The sequence below is a fragment of the Microchirus variegatus genome, assembly GCF_963457635.1.
Source record: "Microchirus variegatus genome assembly, chromosome: 8".
In the NCBI taxonomy this organism is placed as follows: domain Eukaryota; kingdom Metazoa; phylum Chordata; class Actinopteri; order Pleuronectiformes; family Soleidae; genus Microchirus; species Microchirus variegatus.
In genome coordinates this window covers 4979308-5006894 of record NC_139809.1, presented here as the reverse complement: position 1 = coordinate 5006894, position 27587 = coordinate 4979308, and the positions used below count along the sequence as shown (strand labels likewise).

Sequence of the window (27587 nt, the reverse complement as noted above, 5' to 3'; positions counted from 1 at the left end):
TTCGATTCCTGGACTCCACTAGTTGTCATGCAGATGGCGTGGGTGAATGGACATGAATGGGTGAACAGAAAACCGTAGGTTAAAGGGGAAATAAGTAGTTTATAGTGCCATCTAGAGGAGAGGCTGAAATTTACAACAAAGACCTGCTGCTCTGCTCACCCCCTCCCTTCCCTGAGCGCTACGGTATCCGCAGCTGGTCAAATGTCGTCCTCGTCGTCTTTCTCCGTGTCAGCAGATGAGGTTCGTGAGGCGAGGGAGAGGGCGGAGCTACCGCGGCCGTAGCAGACGAAGCGGAGAGAGAGGAGGCGGGACTTCAGCTACAAGTAAAGAGACGCTTGATTTGTTCTCTCGCGTTTGTCCTTACAGGCTCCGGTAGAAACATGGCGTCTCGCTGCTAACAGTGGCTATGCAACCGCGGTCCGAGGTCATGTTATTTTACATGACTTTTTGAAACACTACGAAAATGAAACAAAAACTATTATACAGCGACTAGACAATGCAGGAGCACATTATATGTATAAAAAAGTGGATTTTGGGTTATATAAACCCATAAATACTACATATTGTACCTTTAAAGCAGCTTTGAGTGGTCACCAGGACTAGAAAAGTGCTATATAAACACAAACCATTTACCTGCTAAAATGAGCTAAATGAGAAAGAAAAGATCAGGCGTCAGCTCTATCCTCAGAGATAGCATGATGTGGAGCGTGTGCGTTTTTCCATTTTGTGTCAAATTACATACTAAATAGGTCTATAAATATATATATAAAAAAAAAGCAATCAACCCACCATCCCGACATGGTGAAGTCACGGTACAGCATCCTCTTGCCAACCTCTTTTCTCTGCACTCTCCTGGGGAATTCCAGATGTGTAAACTCGTTGCCTAATAAATGGGGCTGCATGTATGCCTTTGATATGAAAAGAGAGGAGGGGGGGGGGAAGAAACACACAAAAATAAGATTGACATGCCTGAGGGATAGGAATAAAACAATTCCATTGTCTCTTAGGCTGGCAGACGGCAGGCAGTGGAGGAGAGACAGAGCTGAGCACGGTTGGTGTCTCACCAGGAGAGGAGGTCAGTTCTGCTAATATCTGACAGCTGTGCTCGTAAGAGAAAAGGAGCTGGAAAAGGTTATTTCTTACGAGGAACTGCAGTCGCTGTCTCTCAGACTCCGGCGTGAACTCTGTTGACACGGGGATCACCTGCCCGGCACGGATAATAATCGCTCTGAGGATGAGAGGAGCAGACAGAGCAAACCTGTAAGCTGGGGATACTGTTACTTCTGCTACTGGCTGCAGTACATAAAGGAGAAAGGAAGCATTTGTTGTTGTTGCACGTTTACGTCTCACCTGCTGTCCCCTGCGTTGCCAACGTAGAGCTTCCCTAGTAAATAGAGAACCACCAGAGCAGTGCAGCCACCTGAGACGTTGTAGGCCGCCTTCTCCTTCTCTATCTGTGCATCCTAAACAAACAAACACAAAAAAACCTTTTTAATTAGATCACGTAATACACACACACACACACACATCCTCTGGAAATAATCATGTTTGCAATCATCTTAGTCTGTTAAACGGTTTTTCCTATCACGCAACGGCACATAACATTTAAATAACAACCTGATACCGAGTCAAAGACACTCGTTTATACTTGAAACCTGCCATGATGTCATGATTAATTATAGCAACATAATGAATTCATTTATTTAACAAAAAAACAAAAAAAAAAAAAAAAGTGCCAGGGAGCAATAAAGCAAAATGGAAACCAAAAGGACAGCAGAGAAAGTTTGGAGGGACTGCTGGTTATTACACCAGTTAATTAGCCCAGATTAATTCAGCGCTAATTAAACCAAAAGAAAGACGTGGAGTAAAAAAGAAACGGTGCTATTAGTTCATTAATTAGATGGAAAAATGAACCTGTCAATAAATTAATCACATGAAAGAAACTGCTCACACAAAGGGTTTAAACCCTTCTTTGCACTCACCGACTCTCTTGCTGTTGCTGGTCTGCTTACGATCACAGAACAGATGATGTGCAAACAAATTGAACGACCAGTCACTTATGTCCATCGATCGCTCTCAACAAACGAGATAGCATGAAAAATGTAGGTAACATTTACACCGAGTCCGTCCTTGAGGGTTTTTTTCCCTTGATGGATGCATCGTCGTCTGCTCTTAACTTGATAATGACCTCCGTTTAATTACAACACCAAATGTGCACACACAAATTATTGTGTACCGGTGTGTTTCCAGTCAGTGTCTGTATATTTGACAGGGAACTGTTGTAATGTGTGCATTGTGTCCTTAAAAGGTCCAGTGTGTAAAATGTAGGTGTAATTATTTTTCATTTGGTAGAAATTGAAGAATGATACTTAATTAAGTGCAAAGATCTGATTGTATGAATTGTTAATTTCCCATAAGCTGTTTATATTTATACCAGGAGTCACAGTGGACAAAATAAACATCTTTTGAGTTTTGATGCTAACTGAAGGAGAAAACTGATTTATCGGCTGTGTACGTTTGACTCCGCCTCCGCGGGTGGCGCTGTATCTCTCTATAAGCTAGTGCGTATTGAATCAGTTTCCTGTTGACCTTTTACGTCACAGTAAAACAAACAGAAATGTCGGTGCATGCATAGAACGCTGAGTCCGACTCCAGTCCGATTCCAGTCTGACTAAGTGTATATATGCAGGTGTAATCGCACTATGAATGGCATTATCGATTTTAGTCCGGCTAACATGTTTATATTGACATTAAGAAAACCAAATTATTGCCTTAGTCTGACTAAAATCAGACTTTTATCATGCATGTAAATGCACTGACAGTTTCTCCAACACACTTAGAAGGAAAGGGTGTGGTGAAGGACATTCAGCTGTGTGATATCTTTGTGTATGATTTTTTATGATCAGAAATGCGTGTGTGTACGTGTGACGCTTTTAACACAAACACACAATGAAATGATGCAGCAGAAACGAAGGAAGGTGCAGAAATGTGTCCTTCATACCAGATTAATTATGAATCCATAGTGAGCCACAAAATATTTATCCTCACTGTACCTCTTTTTTTTGCTGCAGGCAAAGTCTTTAATAATGAAAATGTCTGCATAAACGTCTGCACCTCTCTCTCTCGCTGACTGCGAGGAAGAATCCGACAAGTGAGCCAAATAACAGAGGGACTGAGACACAGAGTGGTCGTCCGTCCAACAGCAGTCAACCTAACCCACAACTCATGCTATTAAACTGTCCCAATGGGACTTTTGCACGGCAGCCATTTTGACAGGTCACAGAAGGAAAAATCACAGGTGAACGGTGGCCGAGTTCCACTTAGCTTTCTCAGTTCCGAGATCCACACCACGTCACGTTGTTCGCAGAGTCACACCTGTGCCTTTTTTACTAAAACATGTCAAAATGGCAGCTTTGCAAAAGCATCATTGCCCATCTAAAGCCAAAAAACTGCACTCCTTAACTCTAACAACAAGGCTATATAATATAATACTCAGGACACTGAAGTACAGATTTTTTAAAATTATAATCTTCAAATTGAAAGTGTGCGTTTTGCATATGTGAGAGAGAATTGATACCAATCTCAAGGTTGAGCATCATTCTTGTATGAACTGATATCAGTATTTTTTTTCCCCCCGACTTTACCTTCTTGTGATAACAAAAATGTCACCCGAATACCTTCAGATACCCAAATTCAGCGACATCTGATCATCAGAACTTGACAGTACCAACGTAATTCAGAGAAGTTCCATTGAAAGTACTGAATTCCGTACCAACCCTATACTCTCATGGATTCCTAATGCTCAAAAAACAAGCACATCAACATCGAGCAATGTCACTCAAAAATGGAATGATTTACATCAGACAATGATCCATTTCCGAGTTAACCTGAGTAAACACTACGTTGTCCATTAAAATGAGTGTCGGCGAAACGCTTTCTTGGCCAGAAGCTAAGTTATTATTACTGTTTTTGTACATATTATACTCATTATATAATGTGGTAAATACTGAGCATTGATTATGCATACATTGTATATGTATTTACTCACTCAAACAGACATACACAGCACTGGGAACAGTGACTTGCAGTGAGCAGGGTCATCTGAGGCCAGTGATCTCATCCACTCACTCATTTCTGTCCTGGCCCAATAAACTCTCAGTGTGATAAGACTCTGTCTCTGATTTTTTTTTTTTTATTATTATTATTTCAATGTTTACACATCCCTGAGTGTTTATCGGGCCAAAGCAGCCACTTGACACACACTGACCACTTTTATAGGAATGCAGTGAGTCGTGTCAGAGGAGAATTAAAAGCTGGAGGCTGAGACCAAGAATTACAGCAACAACAACAACCCAGGCCAGAGATTCTGTCACATTTTAACATTTTCTGAGATGATAAGATAAGTGTTCCAAGCAGAAATTGTGTATCATTTGAACCAGATTGCATTTGATTTTTTTTACTACAGCGATTACTCAAAATTAAGATAAATGACAGATGTGGAAGAAAGTAGGTGATGTAATCAAGGGCTGCAGGTGGGAAACAAATAACACGTGGGAAAAACAAAGTAGTAAAACAGCGATCTATCTATATGCTTTAAAATATTGTTACTCTGAAAACCTTAAAGCCTATAAAAAGGTTCCACCAAGAACCCTTTTAAAACCTTATATTCAGGAAAGGGGTTTAAAGGGTTCTCTGGATCAAAATGGTTCTTACTGGAAACATTAGTGTTACCAAGAACCCTTGAAAACCCCTTTCTTCGGGAAAGGTTTTTTTCAGAAGCAAATGGTTCCAGGTAGAACCTCAGCCCTTGTAGAAGAACCCTTTTGAGACCCTTATTTCTAAGAGTGTATAGGGTAAAATGTGCAGATTCAGAGCTGGAGACGCATATGAGTGGAAAGAAATAAGATGTGATGTTTGCTGATTCATATGCAGATATGTGACAAGATCAGATTAAACAGAGATTACATTAATTGGAATAAATAATGTTAGTGAGAGTTGGCACATTATTTTAAATCACATGAGATCTGAATTCCTGCTTATTACTGTTGTGTTTTTTTAAGTTGTACAATTAATAGTAATAGTAGTAATATTATCATGTTAAGTTATTTACATAGTTAAGTACAATCCTAGAACAAACTAAATACCATGAACCAAGATTCCACAATTTCACCCAGACAAACACATCATACTTAACCGCACACCTCCACCTAGTGGTTACAACGTGTAAACACCAGGATTATTCACCACTTTTTTAACAACTCACCTGTTGATATGACATTTACCAAGGAAACAGAACCAAACCATTTAAAATCTTCACCACAACCTGGTCACATGACAGTGCTGGGGGCGAAATCAAGTATTTACATTATAATAAGGGTTTACTGATCATATCAGATTTTCCTGACATCTGATGCAGTCATTGTGGCCAGTATTGGACCAACAGAGTCCCACAGTGCCTCGGGATTTGCATTATTGCCTCAGTATCTTTGATATTAAAGATTGAAAGAACACAATATTTTCAATGAAATGGGCCATGACTCTTTCAAATCCCTGCTCTGGTTTAGAAAAATAGCAAAGTGTCTGTTGATCCAAACCCCTCAGACTGAAACTGAGGCCATGTGGAGTAGTTTGACCTGTCCCCCCTTTAAAGACTGTGCAGGAAGTCCTGCACTGTTTTGATTGGCTCTTGTTTTCAACTATTGGCCTCTGCATGAGTTAATTCTCTTTCATCCACTTACAACACAGCCAGATGGTGTGTGTGTGTGTGTGTGTGTGTGTGTGTGTGTGTGTGTGTGTGTGTGTGTGTGTGTGTGTGTGTGTGTGTGTGTGTGTGTGTGTGTGTGTGTGTGTGTGTGTGTGTGTGTGTGTGTGTGTGTGTGTACTTTTATCTGTTACCTCTCTTTGACCTTTTTCTGCTATAAACACTGATCTTGTCAGGACCAGTGTGTCCATGTGGGGTGTTTCCACCGAGCGGGACAGTACGGTATATATTTTTTGCACTTACACTGGAAGAGTACCAAAATAAGTAATAAATAACTGTCCCCAACTTGTTACATTTTTTGGTAACCTTCCCTCGGGGGAACCAAAGTCATATTTTGGTACAGGTGGAGCTAGACCCACGACAGCCATCGACAGAATTGGGCGACAGAAATCTTGCACTCGTTGGCGAACAGTGTTTCTTCAACGCCTGCAAGCCTGACCGATGGCTTTACTGTTCCAAACCATACCGTACTGTACCAAACTGAACTGTACCATGGTGAAAACATGACAAAATGGAGACCAAAACCTGGTCCTAATAAGGCAGAATCTAATTTCTGAGGAAGTGGTTAGGTTCAGGCTAGGGTTAGACAATGGAAAACAATGCAGTGTCATGAGAAGAACAGCTGAAATAACACATTTTATTCTTTTTTTAATATAATTAAGAGGTTCTTCTGAATCTGTAATTAATGAAACTCAAATGAAAGCTATTAGTTTGTCTTTTTTTCTTGGACTAGCAGCACCAAATGAACATGTACTGTATGTTCTCCTATTTAAATGTCACATAAACAAGGGTTAAAGCGTCTCTTACCATGTCTTTGAAGGCATTCTCAATGGCGCCGACCACCAGACTCTCGTGGGAAACCTTCTTCTCGGTGAAGAAGCGGGTGGGCGGCGTGCTGGGTGAACCCGGAGCCCCCGCGGCCCCCCGCAGAGAGGCCGCCCTGGTGAGGGCGCGCTGGGACGTCGGGGTGAGGTGGTGACCGATCGGTTCCTCGCCGAGGCACGTGGGCGGCAGCAGGCTGGGAGTGCAGAGGATCTCCATCACTTCCTGGAGGTGCCGAGCGATGTGGTGATGAAGGAGGCGGGCGGCCACGACGGCTGCCCCAGAGCCTGCGTGGCCATCGAACAACGCCCAGTAGTGGAAGGTCAGGTCTTCAGAGCCATCCTATAACAGACACAAGTTGAGAAAAAGCTTAGGTTAACACAGTGTTAGTGTTTTAATGACCTGTTTATGTATTTAATATTTAATTTACACTTTCTTTGTATTGAAAATGCAGTATATAATTGCACTGTAGTGCAGATTAAATGTAGATTGGAGAGAATTAATTAGGAGTGGGATTGAAGCGGCCACTTTAATTATGTCTTCTGATCAGTACATTTACTTGCTTTCGGTGTCGCTTTAATCAAATTAGATGAATGTGTTCTTGTGTTTCCTGTGGCATTGACACTTCAATCCACACAGGCTTCATCAGACACAGCACGAAGCAAAAATAGACGGCGTCCTGTGTTCCTCCTCCCCCCACAGAACGATTTACGTCTCTTGTGATCCGGTTCCTTCATCATCACACGCGCACACCTTTTGCGGCTGACGATGTGATTATGTTTTCTTTTTGTATACATTTGTGACACATGCAGGATGTATAATGGATAAAAGAGAGGGTTTATGGACTGTCGAGTATGGGTCATTGCTTACTTATTATTTTTCTGCACATCGAGGCTCTTATTTTCTAAATATAGAGGCATGTCAGTGCTACAACATGAGCCTGAGCCGGAATCAAAGAACACTCAGAGGCTCTACATGACTGTTTATTGGTCCAGTACCACTGCAGAAGTGAGTCATGAGGCACTTGCATGGGTTTACTGTCGACTCTCTGTGGGCCTGTATGAAGAGTACTGGTGGGCTGACAGGACACATTAGCCGCAGTAATGCTTTATATAGGTATATACTGTATATTGCCTCGGGTAATTAAATTGCCTTAAAGTGCTCCTAAGTTTAATCAGTGCTGAAGACTCTCCTTTTTTTACCACAGCCATTTATTAAATTGAATTACTATTTTTTTTTACTTTTTGCATTCCTTTCCAAAAGTCTATTTTCTTTGCATTTCTCTTTATTGTTTTAAATTTACCGTTCAGCAAAATGAAGTGCCTTACTTGTGTAATAATGTCCTACACAAATAGTTTTTATGTTGGTGTTTTACGAATGAAATAGGGAAGTAACGTTTTAGTTATGTCATCGTATTTCTATAGCAACCATTATTGATAACATGTGTGGTAAATTCAGGAGAATATGCTATCAATTATTAATTATCAAGTTTGATTTACAAACATTTTTATGTGCTGGTATTACAAAGATTATAGCCTATAATAATTGTCAATACTAGGGTATTATTAGTTTGAAAAAACTGAAATATTATCTCCTTATGATAACACTATTACATTGTTATTATCAAGTTGGATATTGCACAGAAAATAAGATGGTATTACTATAATATTACCTCCTAATTACAATCTTATTACCATGTTGTTATTGTACTCAAAAGTGTGGCATCCATAATGCTGCATTATTCCCTTACTCTTCCTTTGCCTCTTATTCTTCTTCCGAATGCCCACAGCTATTGTAAATAACAAAACAGAGATGCTGCTGTCAATAACAACACATTCACACAGTAAGTTGCATTTTACGATTGTTCTGTTCATGGGCTTAACTTAAAGTCTTATTTGTGTGTTTCTAGCATCACTCACACTCTGTGTGTGTGACTGTGCAGTGTACGCCCCAATAAACTGTTGATGGGACAGGATGAGGGGGACAGCGAGTCTAGACGACAGCGAGTCTAGACGACAGCACCCCCCGAGGACATTTCAAGGACTACGTTCACTCTGATCATTTACCTGGATTTCATCAGTGCTCCCAGTTATGTGAGTTTAATAACCTTACTTATAAAATTCTTGTTCGGTTTATAACTGACTCACCGTGTTCTCCTGGAGGCCCACGTCCTCCCCGTTGGGCAGGGAAGACCTCCTGCGGGCCGTGGGGGTCCGGTTGGGTGTGGAGCGTCCAGCCGGTCTCCTTTTGACCACCAGCACTTCGCAGCAGGCCTGGTCCTCGTTTAATGTGCTCTTTCCTGCATTGATCACTCTAGATAAGAGAAGAAGAAGATAACAGAGGGGACCTTAGGCCATGCTTCATGTTATTGAGATAAGAGTTACGGTGTGTATATACTCTCTTTGCCTTTATGATTGATGACACTTTAATCTCCTGCATGTTGTAGGACGGATGGACATGTCTGTGGAGGTCATGACATGTCAAGTTTATGCCGCCTTCTTAACAAATAAAATACCGTGTCAGATTAAAATCGGCGCATACACAGACTAGGTACACATTTCAATTTGAGTCCCACGCATTTAGGGCAAAGGACAGAAAGACACTTTACTGCATTATACAACACCTGGCAGATGGTGCACTGCTGCTGCGAGATTGCTGTAGTCATGGACAAGCACACAGTGTTTAACGATACTCCAGGCATTCTTAATTTTAGCCACCACGCCACAGGAGAAGTTTCGTCAACAGTGGCCCCGTTTAAACTGTATATGTAGTGAAATGTTGGCAATTTGAAGAACAAAAGGTTAACTAAATCAGTTTTTTCTTCTTGTCATAAAAGGGACCATTTAAAATCCCCGCTGTGTGCATTATTACAAGATTTACAACAAGTCCATAATTTCAATCGTCTCTGCGGTGAGAGGCGGTCATAATAAAGTCCATATGTGGCACTCTTATATAAATAATCCTAATTGGTCACAGAGATGAAAATGCAGAGCAGGATTCCTCGGTCTTAAAGCTAAGAAAACTGAAGAAGCCTTCACTCAGTAGGAGTCATTTTAACTGGCTTGCGAAATGTGCTCACAACTTCCCCAAATCTAACACCTAATAATAACAAACTCCCTACAGTGTGTCAGTGTGACAGTGTTTAAAAGAAACATATGCTGAAGAATGTAACTCACGTATATATAAATACATCGGACTGACATGGGATATATTATACAAAATCTGCAGTACTAATCCTCACAATAATATTTCTGAAAGAAAGTAAATTCATTAATTTCAAAGAACATCTTTGAGGAAATAAATAAACATAAAACCTGTTGTATGTCACATCACGTCAATCAACCATTTTAATCTTTGTGCCATTGAATGGAACAGGAAGTAGAGACCTGTTAAGACCTGTCAAACACATGTCATGATTAACATTACACTCATAAAAGTAGAACCATATAAGGTTCTTCGTCTTGTCCTCAGGTGCAACATTTTATGAAGGTTCCACCTGGAACCCTCAGTGTTACCAAGAACCCTTTTAAAACCCTTATATTCAGGAAAGGGGTTTTAAAGGATTTAATGGATTAAATTGGTACTTCCTGGAACCATTAGTGTTACCAAGAACCCTTGAAAAACAAACGGTTCCAGGTAGAACCTCAGCCCTTGTAGAAGAACACTTTTGGAACCCTTATTTCTAAGAATGTAGTAACTACTGCACTGCAGATAACCACAGTATTATCATCAGTTATATCTGTGCTTATTTCTGTGGGAGAAAAAAAGCTGAAATAAAATGTGAGGAAATATGACATGAGCATTTTTATTAAGACAGAAAATGTAGACAGGATTCTTTCTGACTCATTACTTTTTCCAAGGTCAAGAATAACCTTTCATACACAACAAAACAAACCATTTTGTCAAGTTAACCCCACTTTTAACCAACACTTAACAAAACCAAAAATGACTCATTTTAATTATAGTGTTGTAGGTTTTGTTTTGACTTTATGACGATCTTCGCAAAATACTAAATGTTGACATCATTTATCTGGAGTGATGGAAGTGGGGAAAAAAGGAAAAAGTTGACCTAGTAAAAACAAGCCTTCACAACTATTCTAAGAAATCACAGTACTGCATTCACAACAGTGATGTGACGTGTTTATGAGATCTTGAACTCGTCCTCAGTCGAGCTTTCAAGCGTTTCATCTCTGACGGGGAGGAGGACGAGCCATCCACACCCCCCCCACACCCCCCCCCCCCCCAAGGCATGAGCTGTATCTGAGAGCAGGGGCTGTCATATCCCGTTACCTCATTCCACTCACTCCTTCGCATCCTTGACAATCACATGACCTCAATTAGCCTGTCGGAGCTCTAATCGACAGTGTGCCGTCTTACTTTCGTCTTCTCGGATGGAAACTTGTGTTTCAAAGACATTATCGTGAACCTCCAGGTCATTTGGGTGGGAAATTGCAATGGTATAGATTTTGCTTTTGCTTTACTTGTGCATTATAATAACATAATGTACTTTAAAGTAAAAGAATAACAGTGAAGGTTTTGAACCCAAAGTCAATTGGAGCTATCAGATCATGTTAGGCAATCTTTCAATAATAATTAACAATGAATTTATTCAACCCAAATAAGGCAGCTCATTTAAAACAATGATGACGTTAAATCTAAAAAGGTGATTATAACGGTGCATTTACCAAGCGCTGTGTTGATGTAGCAGAATCAGCCCGGGAACATGTGCTACATCATGTGACTGAGCACTGGGGAGGTTTTGTATGTACAGTATGAAGTGCAGCTCGTGTGCTTCCACTTCACGATTGAGTATCACATTTTTATCCCCTCCTTTACATGGGGAAAAAAAAAAGCAAGCCTGAAACTGTGCAGAAAAAAAGACTGAAGAAAAGCCCCTGACATTAAAACAGCAAGAACACATCCATATTTATGGCATGTTTTCGCCGCGTCTGCACCTTGTGTCGGCCCCTGAGAAACAGTTCTTGTACATGCACACCCTGAATTCTTTTACGCAACGCTCACTTCACCCTGGAGATGCCCTCCGAATTGTCTCTGTTCCCTGAACACACACTCCGTCACTGCACTGTGCCAACTCGCTGTCTCGTATCCAACAGCCAAAACATAGAGCGCACAGGGGTGGAAATAGCATTGAGCTCTCAGACACACATCATTGATTAAGTATTGATCGGAATGCTGCTGATGTTGCAAGGGTGTGTGTGTTATTGGTCCCCAGGGGTGAGCCGGTCTGAAAGGTTTGTCCCCCTCATCTTCTAACCCTAACCCCAAACGTCACGCACCCAAACGTCGGTGCGCGATGTTTGGAAAGAGTGAGACAAGTGAGAGTGAGCAATAGTCACTGATCCATTCGAACGATCACGCTCAGTGGACCTGACAGTGTGCCCGCTCAGAGAGACGGTGCATCGGAATCCTCCTCGTGAGGCAGAGCTGCTCGTCTTTTCTCCAAAGAGAGCACAACACAACAAGCCTGGACGACGCTCAAAAGGTCAGCGAAGCCTCACAGCTCACAGACGCACAGGATAAAAGCACCGCATAGTCTTACACAATTTCCGAGCACAGATTAAATACGCGAGCATTCGTGAATAAGCGAGAGTGATTATACTCTGTGTCCTTTAAAGCAACGACCCAAGCATATATTTTGTATTTTCATACATTCTCTATGTTGTAAATTAATAACTACAATATGTTTACTAACACGCTAACAACGTCACAGCGATTATTTGCAGGTATTAGGGCTGTGCAATATTATCGGCACGATATCAGTATCGGCAGATATTGGCTTTAAAGGGGTCATATTATACCCTATTTCTCCAAGTTAACCTAGTTCCCTGGTGTCCTAATGAACATGTCTGTGACATGCTTTGGTCAAAATACCATAAGGATGAAGCCCCACAGCAGTTTCAATCACCCTGTCAAAACAGCCCTGTTCAGAACGCTCGGTTTAGTAGTATCTCTTTAGGTCCACCTTAAAAGATCCACCTTAAAAAAAAGTAAAACGAAACTTAAGGAACAGGAAATGACATCCGCCACAGAGGCTACTGGGAGCTAACAGCAGTTAGCATTTGGAAAAGTGATCATTTGCAGGCTCTAGCAGGCACATTGCAGTCATATATAACATGTATCCACTGGACAGATAAATCCTCTGAGGCTGGAAGTTTGTGTAGGACTCTGTGCTGCACTGTGGAGCCAAGAATAGAACTTTTCGCGGACTTCCGGTTTTCGGACACCGTTGCCCTCGCCAGCACTCTCGTGTGTTTTACGAACAAAGTTGAGCTCCGCGAGACAACACTTCCAGGATTTTAGCGCGTTGTGACGCCCCAGTGAGCACAGAAGTCAACATCGTGTGTTTTATCTCCTGTACTTTGACTGAGGAGGACCACAAAAACATGAGTGAGTCATCTTTTTTCACACTTTGGGGACTGGTAGGGCCTCCAGAGTCCCAAATATAAGGATTTAAATGATTAAAAAAATTGTATTTGCATAATATGTCCCCTTTAAAATGGATTAGCGGATATCGGCAAACATTCCAATATGACTAATGACAACAGCATTAGGTTAAATAAGATGCTATCTCCTTTGATGTTGACGCCCTCTACAACTATTGCTTTTTTTTTTTACCTTTATTTATTTTGCTCAATGAAGGCAATTTATATCTACATCTGCTGTTACATCAGTATCGGTTATTGGTCCAAGCACTCCTGATATATCGGCATATCTGCAAACAGTCCAACATTGTTGCTGAGATATGCTGGTTGGTGTCACAGTGTGTGTCATCTGTAACACAAGTTACTAATATGTATTCCTGTTAGCCATAGACAGGCATACATACATTATGTCTGTGCCAATCTACTGTGTATGTAGAAATTACATTAAAAAAAACTGAAAAGTGGAAAACTTTTGCACACTCTTCAGTTGCTCAATCAACAGGAGAGCCCCCCCCCCCCCTCCAGCAAACCACAGAATGTTCAGCTGCACTATCACTTTGCCTCAGAGTGAGCCATTGTTATCTGACCATGTGAACTCATCCTGAGTGGATTTGTATGGATCACATAATCTCATACGGGCTCAGGTTTACTCCACTGGCAGAGAGAGGTTTCACAGCAGCAACAAAGCAGTGCTGTGCCCTCTGGTCCAAAATCCCCCAGAATGGTTGAGTCCTATGCTATACGCCAAGATGGCACACACAAAAACACTCACTCCCACACACTGAATCACGCGGATTCATGGAGTGGGGGCTGTTCCAGTGATCCCATAGAATTATGCAAGTTTTTCCTCCTTATATGTACATTTTTTGTTTTTGAAACCTCTTTTTTCAAATCATACATAACAATAAATGTGATTATAATTGTATTTATCTTTTTCAAATTATGCATTAACCCACTTTAGTGGTTGATGGGGGGGTTTTCATAAACACAGAAGCAAATATATAATCCTTTCTTTTCCGTCTTCAGATTAAAATGTCTTCAAGATTAGCATGAGGAAACGGGGGAGGACGTGCATATAAGGAATATCAAAGGATTTCCTCAGTATATAGGACACCACTGAATTGAATCACTTAGATGATCAAAAAATAAACCGACAACCATTTTCTGGATAGGATTTAAACCAAGATTTCCTATGTTGTTTAGTTATCTAGCATCTGCAATGTGATTATTTGCTGCTTTTAATTAACTTTAATCAACACAGATCAGTTAAAACAAGCAGCTTGAAGACATCGCCCCTGATCCCACTATTCTGCAACCTTTTATGGACAAAACCACTGATAAATACTGTTACTTTGAGCCCCTAATATCTCTGTTTCGTCACTCTGAACCGAAAGAACAAACGCCACAGGGAGTGAGGCTGTATTGTGGGTCAACGGTGTCAAAAGCATACTAGCAAAATAAGAAGTTGAAACATTAGATGCAAAAAAAAAAAGAAAGGCAAGGTTCCAGTACAGTGCTTTTACTCAACATTTAAGCTTAAGAAAACAGGCACTCTGTCATAACAGCCTGTCAATAGTGTGAAGACGTCATGTCGAAGGGGGAAAAACACAGGACAATGTTACTTGTTACATGTTATGTGTGAAATTATGAATTGATGGCACTACCATGTCCCACGTTGTGTAATGAGGATTGTGTCAAGAACTGAACTGTGACCTCTATAATTCTCAGTAGCAACCCAGATTATGTGGGACGACATAAAGTGATTGTGATCTTGAGCTGGGAATGAGACAAGTCGTGTCCTGTACAAGGTTAAACGTACACTTTACCTCAAGTAAAGTGTGTTGTACAATGTGAGGTGTAGTGTATTTGCACTCCTACGTCCACATTCCCCCTCTTTTCTATTAGAAAAGAACGAGCTTTAAATGACCACCTTGGTATGAAGATCCTGTGAACGGTTATTATTGACGATTATGTGACGTGATATCCAAAGTACAACAACAGGGGCGAGATCAGGTCCGGGTTGCAGTTATTAAGTAGGGAGGAGGAAGAAAGACAATGTGTGATAAAGCAAACACAACCTGAGCAAACACTGGGGAAACTGCTATTCAAAACATCTAGAATGTGTTTGACTGGCTTGACGGAGACAAACATAAAAAAAATATGAATATTAAAAATCTGCACACAAGTGTCAAGTAACATGCTCTCTTGGCTCACATTGTGGGTAAAGAAGTATTTTTATTTTATCTTAAATAAAAAACGACACCCCCCAGTTAACAAATGAGTCAACATTGGTTGTAAGCTCTCAGTGACCTAATTACAGCCTACTTTATATTTGCATCTATTATGCCTTCATGATCATAATGCCCTGCTTTATCTGTTTAGAAGCTATTGTATGGCAGCCCTGATTATCCATTACACTAAAACCAGTTGTAGCTGTTCAGCTGATACCAATCTTTGGAAAATCAGGACACCCCCCCGATGAAGATCTACATACAGCATATGATGCCACGTTTGGCCAGTTTCCCCTTCTTCCTCCAACTGATTAAATATTTATTCATTTATTTTTAATGTTTATTTAATAAGGACAGGTACGGTAACACCGATAAACCACACAGCAGTGGATCACAACATTAACAGCATGAAGCTATGCACGAAATGACTTAATGTAAATACACATTTTTAATGATCAACACTTTTGGTCTTGTCTGTGTGTAATGTGTATATATACATGTAAAACTAAATGTGTAAATTGACATAATAAATATATACAAATAATAATCTGATGTTGCAAAAACCAGCCCTGGTTAACCCTAACCCTCTAAAAAAAAAAAGGTTGTATTATTGTTTATTTCTGTATAAGACAATTTTGCAATGACATTCTTGGTTTGTCTCTAGTTATAAAAAGGGAAGATGAATTTTACAAAATGTATTTAACTGAAAATAAAAACTGTTAGAAAGATAAACATTGGAACCATAAATAAAACAGATGACCAGTTTTACTGTTGTGATATGGCTGATATATATATATATAGGTCAGCTGCTGCACTCATTTCAGTAAGGCCACACATGAAGACATAAAAACAGCGGCTCTGGTGATGTTTTTGTTTACGCCCTGGACACAGAAGTGATCTCAGTGTGTTCACTAAAGGATGAAGCCTCTCAGCCTCAGCCTCAGCTTCTGCCTCTGCTGCCTCTGAGAGAGGGAAGATGGACGCATACAGGTTTACTCACTCCGCGTAGCCCGTGGACCAGGGCAGCCGCTTGGTCTCCTTCAGGATGAGGATCGGTCTCGCTGCGTGATCCGCCGAGCACTCGATCTCGTCCGGCGACAGTCCCAGGAACTCGGGTCTGCTGTAGGGGAATTTCAGCGGCAGCTCGGAGCCGCCGTGGTGGTGGTGCTCTCCGTTCGAGCCGCCTCCTGCCATCATGCCTCCCATTAAACTGGCCACCGCCGACTTCACACGCGTGAGCATGGCGCTAGTGCTGCTGCTGCTGCGGTGGAGATCGAGGAGATGCTGCGATTGCGTGAGAGGCTATCCCCGCCACGCTCGACAGATCCCCGCACGGCGACGCAGTTTCGCGGCGTGGAAATGCAGACACGCAGCGACTCTCATCCAGCTCAGCTGCTGCTGCTGCTGCTGCTGTTGCTGCTGCTGTCTGTGAAGTGAAGTGAAGTGAACACGGAACTGTGGCTGCAAACCTCCAAGCGCTGCACGACAGTCATGTGACAAACCGGCTGCTGCTGATGGATTTGTTTCGTAGCTCTACTAGTGGGGACGTGAGCCGCTTATTAGTGCTGGAGGTCAAAGGTGAGTAATCCCGGTGTGGAGACTACAACTCCTGGTAATGGAGCAGATTTACATACGTTTTCCGGAAGAATGTTGATCACTTTGTGACACAAGCACCACATTTACCATGAATAATATAATATCTAAAGTCTGCCCCACTAGGATTACATGAAATGTCATTTAGCTGACACTTTTATCCAAAGTGACTTACATTGGTCAATTCTCACATCTGAGAAAAGGCAAATAGCCTTAGGGCGCCCACACTGGGTATAAGCTGTCCTGCCCCCTGGATCAGGATTTGAACCCCAGCCCTCCGCCCCAAGGTCTGTGGACTGTACCACTGAGCTATACCAGCTGATAATTGGCCAGATTTTGGTCCAGATCTGGCCCTTTCGATCATCGTGGGTCACCCTTAAAATTTTAGGTTGATTGAGGGGTTAACAGACGCCATTTTGACGTCATCCCGATTTCAAATCGTAAGAATTAAACATGCTTGATATTTATGACTGAACAGCGACTGTGGTGTAAGCAGAACCTGGCTATAACCAATGAGAGTGAGTTGACCCGGGAAGCGGATGTTGCGTAGTTTAGAACCGTAACTTGTACAAGCCAAGTCGATTCCGTCTTCTCAGCCTTGTCTTCATCCACAGTATCTTTGCGTTTTATCAGTACAAAACATCACACAGTCTTGACTTGACTGGATCGTCTAGTCTGTGCTTTCTCACGACTAAAAATTGCTTACACAGTTTGTTGCCTGTGGTCACCCACGTTTTTTTAAAATCAATCAAGTTCTAAAGTCCTCTAGTGTGGTGCAGGCTTGACCTACTTCTTCAGAAAATGTCCTTTTAGGGTAGAACTTCAATGGATGGACATAAAGTTGTCAATGTCGTCATTTTTTTTATTACTCAAATGCACAGTTTTCTGTCAAACTTTAATCAGAGATTACATTTTTCTATTTCTGATTTGTGTTAACATTCCATGGACAAAGTCAGACATGCTAGTCTGCTGTTATGACAGGGACCTGATCTGGATTCAGATATACAATAGTCAGTATGTGCACTTGAGCAACAAGTGCAATGGCAATGGCCTGAACTGTATGGTGAGCATACATTTGTCGTCATGTATGGGGGGGGGGGGGCTCCACATAGAGATGGCTGTGTCGAGGTCTCTTCATACCTTGCTACAAGATGATGGACGGACAGTTGGAGGCTGGGGTGGCCTCCTCTGGAACAGCAGAGCTGTTTCTTTATTTCGTCCTGGGGAGTTCTGTGGCTTAGCCTTTGACCAAGCCCATGAACAGGCCAATGCAATTATCAAATATGATGGTGGTGCCATTGGGGATAACTGAGAAACCGTCTGCACTGAGGCAATGGATGGTGTGTCTTTTACCAGAGGTCAAACTTGGTTTCTCATGCATCTCTGGTCTGAGCAGACTAACCAGTCTCAAAAAATCCTTTCACAGACAAGGTCAAGAAGGTGATGAAGGACCTGGGCAACCCTTTTTTTAAAAGAGAATGGAGACCTTCTCATGTTAGACACAAACACTGTTGCACATCCTACTGCTGCAGAGCTTGTCAGAACTCATCTTGAGAAAGGTAAGGTTGTCTTCAGAGACTCGTCCAACGGTTTGGGCGATGAGCAGAGTCAGGTATAGGTGACAGGAAGGAGCAAGAGCTTAAAGACGACTGCCGCCTTTTCTCACAGCTCGTCATGTCCTGTCAATCACGTGAATGTGATCTGCTTGAGTTCTTTCAGCGTAAAAAAAAAAACAGTCCTTCCCTGCAGCATTAAGTGACTCTGGAAAACTCCACACTGGTCAAAGGTCCAAGCTTGTCAACATTCTGGAAACTCTTATTTCTCCTCCAGCCAAAAAAAGGAAATGCGATGCCATCATCATTGATGGGTCTTCTCTCAGTGTAACGGCTGAAACACAGTCACCGTGAGTACCAGTAAAGTACCAACTAACTGGATAAGCTTCCTGCGACACAATGACAACAAGACTGAACTTTTTGGATTTCTAGCTTAGAGAATTGTGACGTTGTGTCCAGACAATTTGATGATTGTGCAGCTGAGCAAAAGAACACATCTGTGTTGCTTAAGGCTTGTGTGACACAGATATTCTTGCAATCAGTGTTTTTGTGACTCTACACAATATGGCTTTGATATGGTCCCAGAGTAATGGCTTTTGTTTTTAAAACTTTTAACAGATGTGCAAATGTGCACTAACTACAAAGTTCAACCAAATAACTTAAGCCCAACACTATTTAGATATATCTAAATGTACAATATCTAGATTTCTTTTTAATATATTATATTACAACGTTACACTATTGCACTGGTGATCAAGCCGCTGAGTTCACTTATGCCTTTGGTTTACAAAATAATATACCATAAAATGTGAAATAAATGGATTTGGCAAAAGGTAAGTATTTTTTCTAGCCCAGTCTGATGCCCACCTGCAATTTTTTATACTCAAAAAGTGTACTTTTCAGATACCCACAATGACATACTTCAATTTGTAATGCATTTTTACTATTAAGACAACACATCTGGATAGTTCAAGAATATTTCTGTCCTTTATTCAAATTTCAGGTCACTCCGGTCTGTCGTTTGGTTAGAATCTGATGAGATGGACATTCTTTCATCCCAAACATGAAACATGGGAGAACTTAGAAACACTTACACCTGTATTTTGGATAAATAATCCTATTCATAGACCCATAAAGAAACAGACAGCTTATAATGATGAGGTGTCACGTGTTGCCATAGGAAGTGACTCAAATGGTACTTTGTTCTAATCAGTTTGTTTGAAATTGAAGATTAAAAATAAGAAAGGCATATAGCATAAACATATTATACAATATTTGTAAATAATGCTCATATATATTAATAATGTAGACCTGTATGATTTTTGCTCAACTTTTACGGCATTTAACACAAAAGTTCACATGTGGAACTACAAATTCTGACTGATAAACGTGTAATTTTCATGAAAACGATGTGGGTTTTTTTTTACATTACAATCCCATTACAGCTGTGAGCTCAATCATTATACAGAGTGTCTCCAGTGGACATTAATGAACTCCAGTTGCCAGAGTGGCAGACGACATCAATAATTCATGAATTTGCCAGCAAATAGCTCCACTGACCTAATTACACAGACAACAAGCCAGTCTGGTCTGTGCAGGTTAGGTTACATTCTATCTTGTATATTTCTTTGAAATGATAAATGAATAGTTTTCCCTGAAATAATGCAAAGTTTAATTACACTGTGTTTTAATTTTGATTATGGATATACAGATTTAGGTTCTTTAACCTCTTTAACTCTTTAAATCATGTTTTGCTAAAATACTTGATCGACTGATATGTGATAGACTTTTATTGTGTGTGCTAATCTGTATAATCTGTATGTAAGAGAGATTAAGGACTGCTTATCCCCCTCTCTACTAGTTTTCAAAGCAGGGGGTTGCTGACTTGTCTGTGCATGTTGCATGTTAAAACTTCACTTTGAAAATCCCTCCATTCGTGTGATTATATATCTGATAATTATTGAACATTTCACTTACACATACACTTGTATGATCTGTCCTTTAAAATGTTCATTTCATGTTTACATTTGCCTGTGAGATCTGATGTCTGTTACTGTCTTATTCTTTTTAAATTCATCGTTAAATTTAAATCTGAAATAGAACATTTTATTTGGTCAAATATTGAGGCGAGAACTTCCAAAATGCAATGACAACAAACGTGCACTACTATCTTCCAGCAGAGGGCGGTGTTCCCATAACAATCATATTTACGTATTGTCTTTTGGAACCCTGCTCACATTGGTTCCTTCTCCCTTAATAATTGAGTGAATGAGACAGCACTACCAGTGTGCTAATTCCTCACTAAGTGGAAAATAAAGTCACTAGGAACTTTAATATGAACAGAAATGTGCTATAGTTTGTTCAGAAAGTTTGACCCTATAGAGGGAATTCTCTCAGAATAAACAATTTATCTTGTGTGGAGGGTTTATGAATAATTTGTTCCACCTGGCCGTCACCTGATGCCACACAGAGAGCAAAGCACTAGCAGATAGAGTCTCTTCCATAGTCGCTGTTTCTGGCTGGAAGATTCCACACTCATCAGACTTTAGAGATATTGACTTTGGGATGAATTTCATAGATATCAGTGTAGATTTGTGGATGCGATGCTCGGGGAATTCCTCTTTGCTGCAGCCTGTGTGGGATAACCTGAGGCTCAACTACACAGACTACATGAGATCTCCGCTCTTCCCCATCATTCTGACTGTGTCCTCCTACTTTGTCCTGTGCCTCCCTTTCCTTGCTTGTGACATCATGGGGGACAGGTGGGCATGGGTCCAACGGTTCAAGATCCAACCCAGCCGACGGCCAACAGCAGCCACGCTTCTGCACTGTTCAGGTGTTACTTTGTACAACCACGTGTTCCTTGTGCTTCCAGCATCAGTGGCTCAGTGGGCATGGAGGCCACCTGTTGACCTTCCGGTCCAGGCTCCACTCCTGATGGACTTGATCGCTGGAGTGATAGGCAACCTCCTGCTCTTTGACTTCCAGTACTTCATCTGGCACCTGCTCCATCACAGGATCCGCTGGCTCTATGTCACTTTCCATGCCATCCATCACAATTACTCCTCTCCCTTTGCTCTCGCCACGCAGTGTCTCAGTGGCTGGGAGCTGGTCACTGTCGGGTTTTGGACGACCCTGAACCCTGTGATTCTGCAAAGCCACTTTCTCACCACGTGGGCCTTCATGGTGCTGCATGTCTATGTTTCCATAGAGGATCACTGTGGCTATGATTTCCCCTGGTCAACGAACCGTCTGGTTCCGTTCGGCATCTACGGAGGATCCAGCGGCCACGATATGCACCATCAGAAACCTAACACCAACTTTGCGCCACATTTCAGCCACTGGGACAAAATATTTGGCACACATTCAGATGTCAGTGTCTCCTCCGATATTAAATAGAAAATTATACACTAATGGAGATCTACTATTTTTCCCCTCATGTCTGTGTTTTCATCCAAATTATTATGAAAAGGGGGGATTTAAAGGGCAAAATGCTATATTTATTTTGCTTTTCATGTAAATTGAGGCTGTACTTTATGTGCAAATCTGTACTAACTGGTGCATAATAAGTAAAGTGATCCTGACCTTTGACCTGTCCTTACATTACATTCTTCTTCATAGAAGTTTCATGTCATTGTGTTTTTGATGCAGACAAAATAAACTCGGGCTTGTGTGTTATAAATATGCATGAATTACAAAAAATCTTATTAAAAGCAGTAATGCAATCGATGTTGTGGTTTCCCTCTATTATTATTTAGCAATTAATGACATGAACTATGTATTAATCTAAGTGGGTATGTGTGTAAGCAGTTGCAGGACATGATGTGACCATAAATATATTAATGAATAAATAAGCAAAAAAAATCAATACGTGCATAACATAAAAGGCACTTATTAGACTACTGTCGTTACAAAAGAACATGGCTTCTCAGTAAACGTGGTAACTGTGGTATCCAGAGCCTGCTGTTGTTGTTGTTGTTGTTGTTGTTGTTGTTGTTCTGACTGTTGGTGGCGCACCGTCACCGCAGCAGTAGCACGGGGAGCAGCAGCAGCAGCAGCGCAGACGTCAGTGTGGAATATGGAGTGTGAGTGGTGGAGTTGTCCGGGACACGTCTGAGTGCAAAACTGCGCTATTTTCTCACTCCTACACATTTTAATCTGCGCGTTGAAGATGGCACAGTGCGGAATCACCTCGTCGAAGACGGTCCTCGTCTTCCTGAACCTCATTTTCTGGGTGAGTGTGGAGGTTTTTGTTTTTTTTAACACTTGTTTTCAGTGCACGTCATAGCTGCTAACTTAGCAGCTAGCGAGTTAGTCCCCCGCTCCTCCTCCTCCTCCTTCCCCCAGTCAGCTGCTACGCTACTAAGCTAGGCTAACTGACGCAGCCAACCTTTGATTTTTCAACGGTTAGACGTTATTAGCGTCAGATAATCACTTTGTGTCAATTCTGTGTCACATTAACTCCAGTACAAAGAGTCTAAAAGCACAAAAAAAATCATAATATTACTTATAAGGATAATTAAATACAGTTAGAGCTTCATTGAATGGGTACTATTATTATTAGTAATAACAATAATAAGCTTCTATTGTCCACTGACATTGGGTATTTGAATGGATATTTGTCTTTGGCCTTAAACGTTAGCTTAAATACACTGCGCGTGTGTTTTTTAATCAATCAAAAATAATGATTAAATGGCAGCACAGAGATCAAGTCACAATAAAACTCTCTCGTTAGGTGACTTTTGCATGAGATATGGAAGACTTTGTCGCTATGCTGAAGGAACTAATAGCGCCTTCCTGAGGACAGTTAGGCGAATTATTTTAAATAGAGGATAAACAGGACTGCACACATTTTCTTCCACACACCTTTTGTATTTACATCTCAGCTGCTTCTGCTCTCTCACTGTTTTTACTATCCATCATTTTTACATCAATGTTTTTATAGACATTCTGTTTAGGTTCTTGTGGCCACACCATGTACATATTTTTTTTAAAGGTCCCATATTATACCCTATTTCTCCAAGTTAAACTAGTTCCCTGATGTGAACATGTCTGTGACATGCTTTGGTCAAAATACCATAAGGATGAAGCACCACAGCAGTTCAAAGCGAAACTTTTCTGTTCACCATTTCAAAAATATTCTGTTATATCACACACGTCCAATTGCCTGATTAGGTCTGAATGCTGCATTGACATTTTAGAACGTAGCCTGCGTTGGCCATAAAGCTTGAGTTGCAGTCCGATAAGGTTCTTAAATATTTACACTCCCGACTGTCCTCACACCACCCAGTGAGCTCACCAATGTAATGGTGAGCCACTCTGCACAGCTGCAGAAAAGAAAAATACTGATGCTTTCTATCACCTGTTGTGGCAAATAAGTGGTGGAGGAGAGCAAGTCTACATCTCTACACAGCAGAATATATAAAGCTTGAATTAGAAACACCAGATATGATGACGGATATGATTGAGTCACTCAAATTACTCCAGAAATAATTGCGCTTCATATTGAAAAGCACATCTCTAAATTTGCATAGACACAATATAATGCCCGAAAGTGTGTTGAGTGACTGCATACCATAATCTAGACGGAACTAAAACTTGTTTTAAGAATGCAGGACATAGTTTTCAGAAAAGTTAGACTCCACCCATGTGTATCATTCTTAAAACAGCTTGGTATTTTTGCAAAGTGCATTCAAATATGAAAAACTGTCTCTGAAGTATAGGATACATTAAAAAAAAAGGCACAAAAAGCTTTAGGATTCCTTAATCTAGCATTCAAAATGTACCATTTCAGTATATAATTCTCAGGACAGGCTGGAACACATATTAATCATAATACATTAGACAAATGACTAGTTCTTGACTAAATGCCTCTAGGTCATTCTGAAAGGTTGTCAATCCAGTTATTCTGAATAGCACAGAGGTGCTGGGTTGTTATAGATAATACAGGCATAATGACTATTATTATATTCTTATGTCATAATCTCTTAATTGTTCCTGCAGTTTAAGTTTGGAGAGACCTGGCCTTGATGTTTTCGATGTAAAAAAAACATTTTGTATAGTAACTGTGTAGTAGCTGGGAAATTAAGAAAATGGGGTAACATCTGCAATATTTTTCTCAAGTGTTGTTGAGTTTAAATAATCAAATGTAAATTAAAATGAATATACTCAAGTGCCTGAAGTTATGTTGAATCAGTGAGGAATTCAATGCTGTGTAGCACCATATGACGACATTCATTATCCTTTGAATGATATACCAAATACAGCTACATGTATATTGTTTTTCTACATGTGAGGACTTGATTTTGTGGATGTTTCTGTCACCCACAGGCCGCTGCGGGCATCCTGTGCTATGTCGGAGCCTACGTCTTCATTACATACGATGACTACGATCATTTCTTCGAAGACGTGTATACTCTGATCCCGGCAGTGATCATCATCGCAGTCGGTGCCCTTCTCTTCATCATCGGGCTCATTGGATGCTGCGCTACAGTCAGAGAGAGCTACTGTGGACTTGCGGCAGTCAGTAAACCGGTTTTAAGATTTAAATTGACAGAGAAACACTTAAAAGAAGATCTTGTGACTATAACTGCAAATCTAATGCATGATGTGTCTGTCTCTGAAATTCAATTCCACAGTTTGTGATTATTCTCCTGCTGGTGTTCATGACTGAAGTGGCAGTGGTGGTTCTTGGATACATTTACAGAGCAAAAGTGAGAAAGTCAAACACATGCCAGGCAATATTTGTTTTCAATGGCCTTGTTTGATTTGATTCCTCTAACAAACGACGTTTGTTCTTGCCCGTTGACAGGTTGAAAACGAAGTTAACCATTCAATAAATCAAGTCTATGACGAGTACAATGGCACCAATAGCAACGCCCAGAGCCGTGCCATTGACTATGTTCAGAGACAGGTGAGGACTGAAATCCTGTTTCCATTGTTTTGGAGCTGTTAACTTCGTGGCTGTTCAAACTTAAAGAGTTTTTTTGTCGTTGGAATAGCTTCAGTGCTGTGGGATCCGTAATTACTCAGACTGGCAGTCTACACACTGGTATGAACAATCCAAAAACAACAGTGTGCCCATCAGCTGCTGCAAAACTAACACTGGAACCTGCACAGGGTCATTGACACATCCTGAAGATCTCTATCAAGAAGTAAAACAATATGTTGAATTATTTTTGGAGTTTTTATAGCAAAGGCTGCTTACTTTTTTTAAAATGGGAGGCTGATCATGTCCTGTGTGTATAGGGCTGTGAGGCTCTGGTTGTGAAGAAGTTGAAGGAGATCATGATGTACATCATCTGGACTGCTCTGACATTTGCTTCCATCCAGGTCTGTATAATATCTACTTCTACTGAACCATCTCCAGCTTTGAGTATAAAACATGTTATCTTTAGAATCTTTTCAAGTTGTGTTTTTACACCAACACATTTCTGTCTCTACAGGCCATACGTCTGTTTACTATTGAACCACTAGTATCTCAGAATTTTACATCATTAAACCCTGTAGATGGAGTTATTTTTTATATCTATGTGGCTGCTCAGTTGTAGATGATAAAAGTTAATCATCAGCAGTATCATAGGTGTATAACAGGGCTGAGCAATAACAATATAACTCTGTATTATACTGTATAAATTGATTGAATGTTGTGTGTTGTGCAAACACTGATATATTGTTTTACCTCACATCGTTTCCTGCTATAGAAGAACTTTAAAACCACAAACGACTATCACTCAGAAGAAAAAAAAGAATATCTAACCATCTGTCAATCATCACATAATATATATTATTGACTGAATTTTACATTTGTATGGCCCAGCCCTAATACATATTGTAAATATGTTGCTTTGCAGTGTTTGTCACAAGTAAATTAGACTCTTGGGTTGAGGAACAGCTTTTCTTAAAAGTTGTGAGAGTGATCTCTTTTTTTGTTTTTTTTACCAAATTCTTCCAGGTGAAATATTAAGCATATGAGAGAATGTTTCAATAATATATTTAAATATAAAGCCGGCCTAAGTCAGTCAGCATTTGTGAAGCTTACCATAAAAACCTCTGCTGGTTTCTCGAAAGCCTCATGGTGGTGACAGGAAGTCACAGCTAGGAATGCGGATATAACCACAGTCTCGTGTCTGTCTAACGTGTGTGTGTTTCGACTTTACAAAGCACACGGAACATGATCATTCATGAGTAAAATGTGAAGAAAAAAAGCACTAATAAGTTGTGTTTTTTTTCCACAGATGCTGGGGATGCTGTGTGCGTGTGTCGTGTTGTGCCGCAGAGCCAGAGATCCTGCTTACGAGCTTCTGATCACGGGAGGTACCCAGGCATAAATGAGAGCCCTTTTTCTTTTTTTTTTCCATAACATACACAGTTTAGTCATTGGCGAGAGCATGAACATAAATCTATCACGACAACCACAACCTGAACACACTAACAACACAAAGTTCTATTTATAGTTTTATCTTGCCTGCTATTCAACATGGGAAAAAAAGAACACAGTATGCTGTGGTCAAGGAGAATGAGAAGTGAAAAGCCTTATTTTCACAATGAGACTTCAGTGTTCCCAAACCTAACCTTTGTGTGTCACATGTGAACTACATTATGGACAGGGTTTTTGTTTTCTTCTTGTGTTAGTTTGCACTATGTGTGTGGCTTTGACATATTTTATATTTAAACCTCTAATGTACTTGAATGAAAGAGTGTTTAAGTTCACTCTATACCTCCTATACTATTGCTACTATTCTATTTTTACTTCTACTACTTCTAAAACAGTTCAGTTTTGGTTAAAAAAATAACTTTAACCAGGAATATTCTGTCGAGGAGTAGTAGAAATGTCACTACAGCCTGTTGAGTGTAAACCGTTCTAACTTAACCAGCTTTTTTCATTTAACAATCAAACCGTGTAATCCCCTTCAGGGTGTGAATTCTTCTGTGGTGTAAAAGTGGACATGTCTCAACAGTCCACAGATTGGAGTTTTGGAATTTGATTTGCTGGAAATGGAAAAAGACTCAAGAGTGTAAATAAAACGAGGTGAAGGTTTAAAATGTGTGTTTTCTGAATAATTTTTTTCACACTAATGTGGCATTTTATATGCTCTAATCTTAATCTACTTTTTGTGACCACTGATCAAACACCTCAATCCTTTACATAGTGGTGAAAGATTCCTATGGGAACTTGATCGAG

At 40.6% G+C, this 27587-nt stretch overlaps 3 protein-coding genes across 3 annotated transcripts in view; 2 read left to right on the top strand and 1 right to left on the bottom strand.

Annotated features, from left to right (window-relative positions):
* ppm1h (protein phosphatase, Mg2+/Mn2+ dependent, 1H) overlaps nt 1-16499 on the bottom strand; it is a gene marked incomplete at both ends in the record, with an annotated part of 28662 nt that extends 12163 nt beyond the window's left edge. Inside the window, 6 exons of the mRNA XM_083893308.1 lie at nt 790-908; nt 1144-1228; nt 1351-1463; nt 6569-6925; nt 8731-8896; nt 16258-16499. Of these exons, the coding sequence (XP_083749434.1) occupies nt 790-908; nt 1144-1228; nt 1351-1463; nt 6569-6925; nt 8731-8896; nt 16258-16499 (1082 nt within the window). The remainder of the gene's footprint in view (nt 1-789; nt 909-1143; nt 1229-1350; nt 1464-6568; nt 6926-8730; nt 8897-16257) is intronic.
* A 4469-nt stretch (nt 16500-20968) lies between these two features.
* Nucleotides 20969-21802, top strand: ch25hl1.2 (cholesterol 25-hydroxylase like 1, tandem duplicate 2; the record flags this gene model as incomplete). The annotated part of the gene is made up of 1 exon (XM_083893283.1): nt 20969-21802. The coding sequence occupies one exon, from the start codon at nt 20969-20971 to the stop codon at nt 21800-21802; it is 834 nt and encodes a 277-aa protein (XP_083749409.1).
* A 672-nt stretch (nt 21803-22474) lies between these two features.
* On the top strand, nt 22475-27442 carry LOC310930833 (tetraspanin-3-like). The gene is made up of 7 exons (XM_083893884.1): nt 22475-22637; nt 24734-24925; nt 25042-25116; nt 25215-25316; nt 25405-25557; nt 25652-25735; nt 26641-27442. The coding sequence occupies exons 1-7, from the start codon at nt 22575-22577 to the stop codon at nt 26731-26733; spliced, it is 762 nt and encodes a 253-aa protein (XP_083750010.1). The 5' UTR covers nt 22475-22574; the 3' UTR covers nt 26734-27442.
* Nucleotides 27443-27587: the final 145 nt, after the last annotated feature.

What these genes read in the sequence shown, in the direction of transcription:
- LOC310930833 (XM_083893884.1), top strand. Translation starts at nt 22,575, where the DNA reads ATGGCACAGTGCGGAATCACCTCGTCGAAGACGGTCCTCGTCTTCCTG. An exon ending in TCCTGAACCTCATTTTCTGG is followed by an intron (nt 22,638 to 24,733) that starts GTGAGTGTGGAG and finishes TGTCACCCACAG; the next exon opens with GCCGCTGCGGGCATCCTGTG. An exon ending in GATACATTTACAGAGCAAAA is followed by an intron (nt 25,117 to 25,214) that starts GTGAGAAAGTCA and finishes GCCCGTTGACAG; the next exon opens with GTTGAAAACGAAGTTAACCA.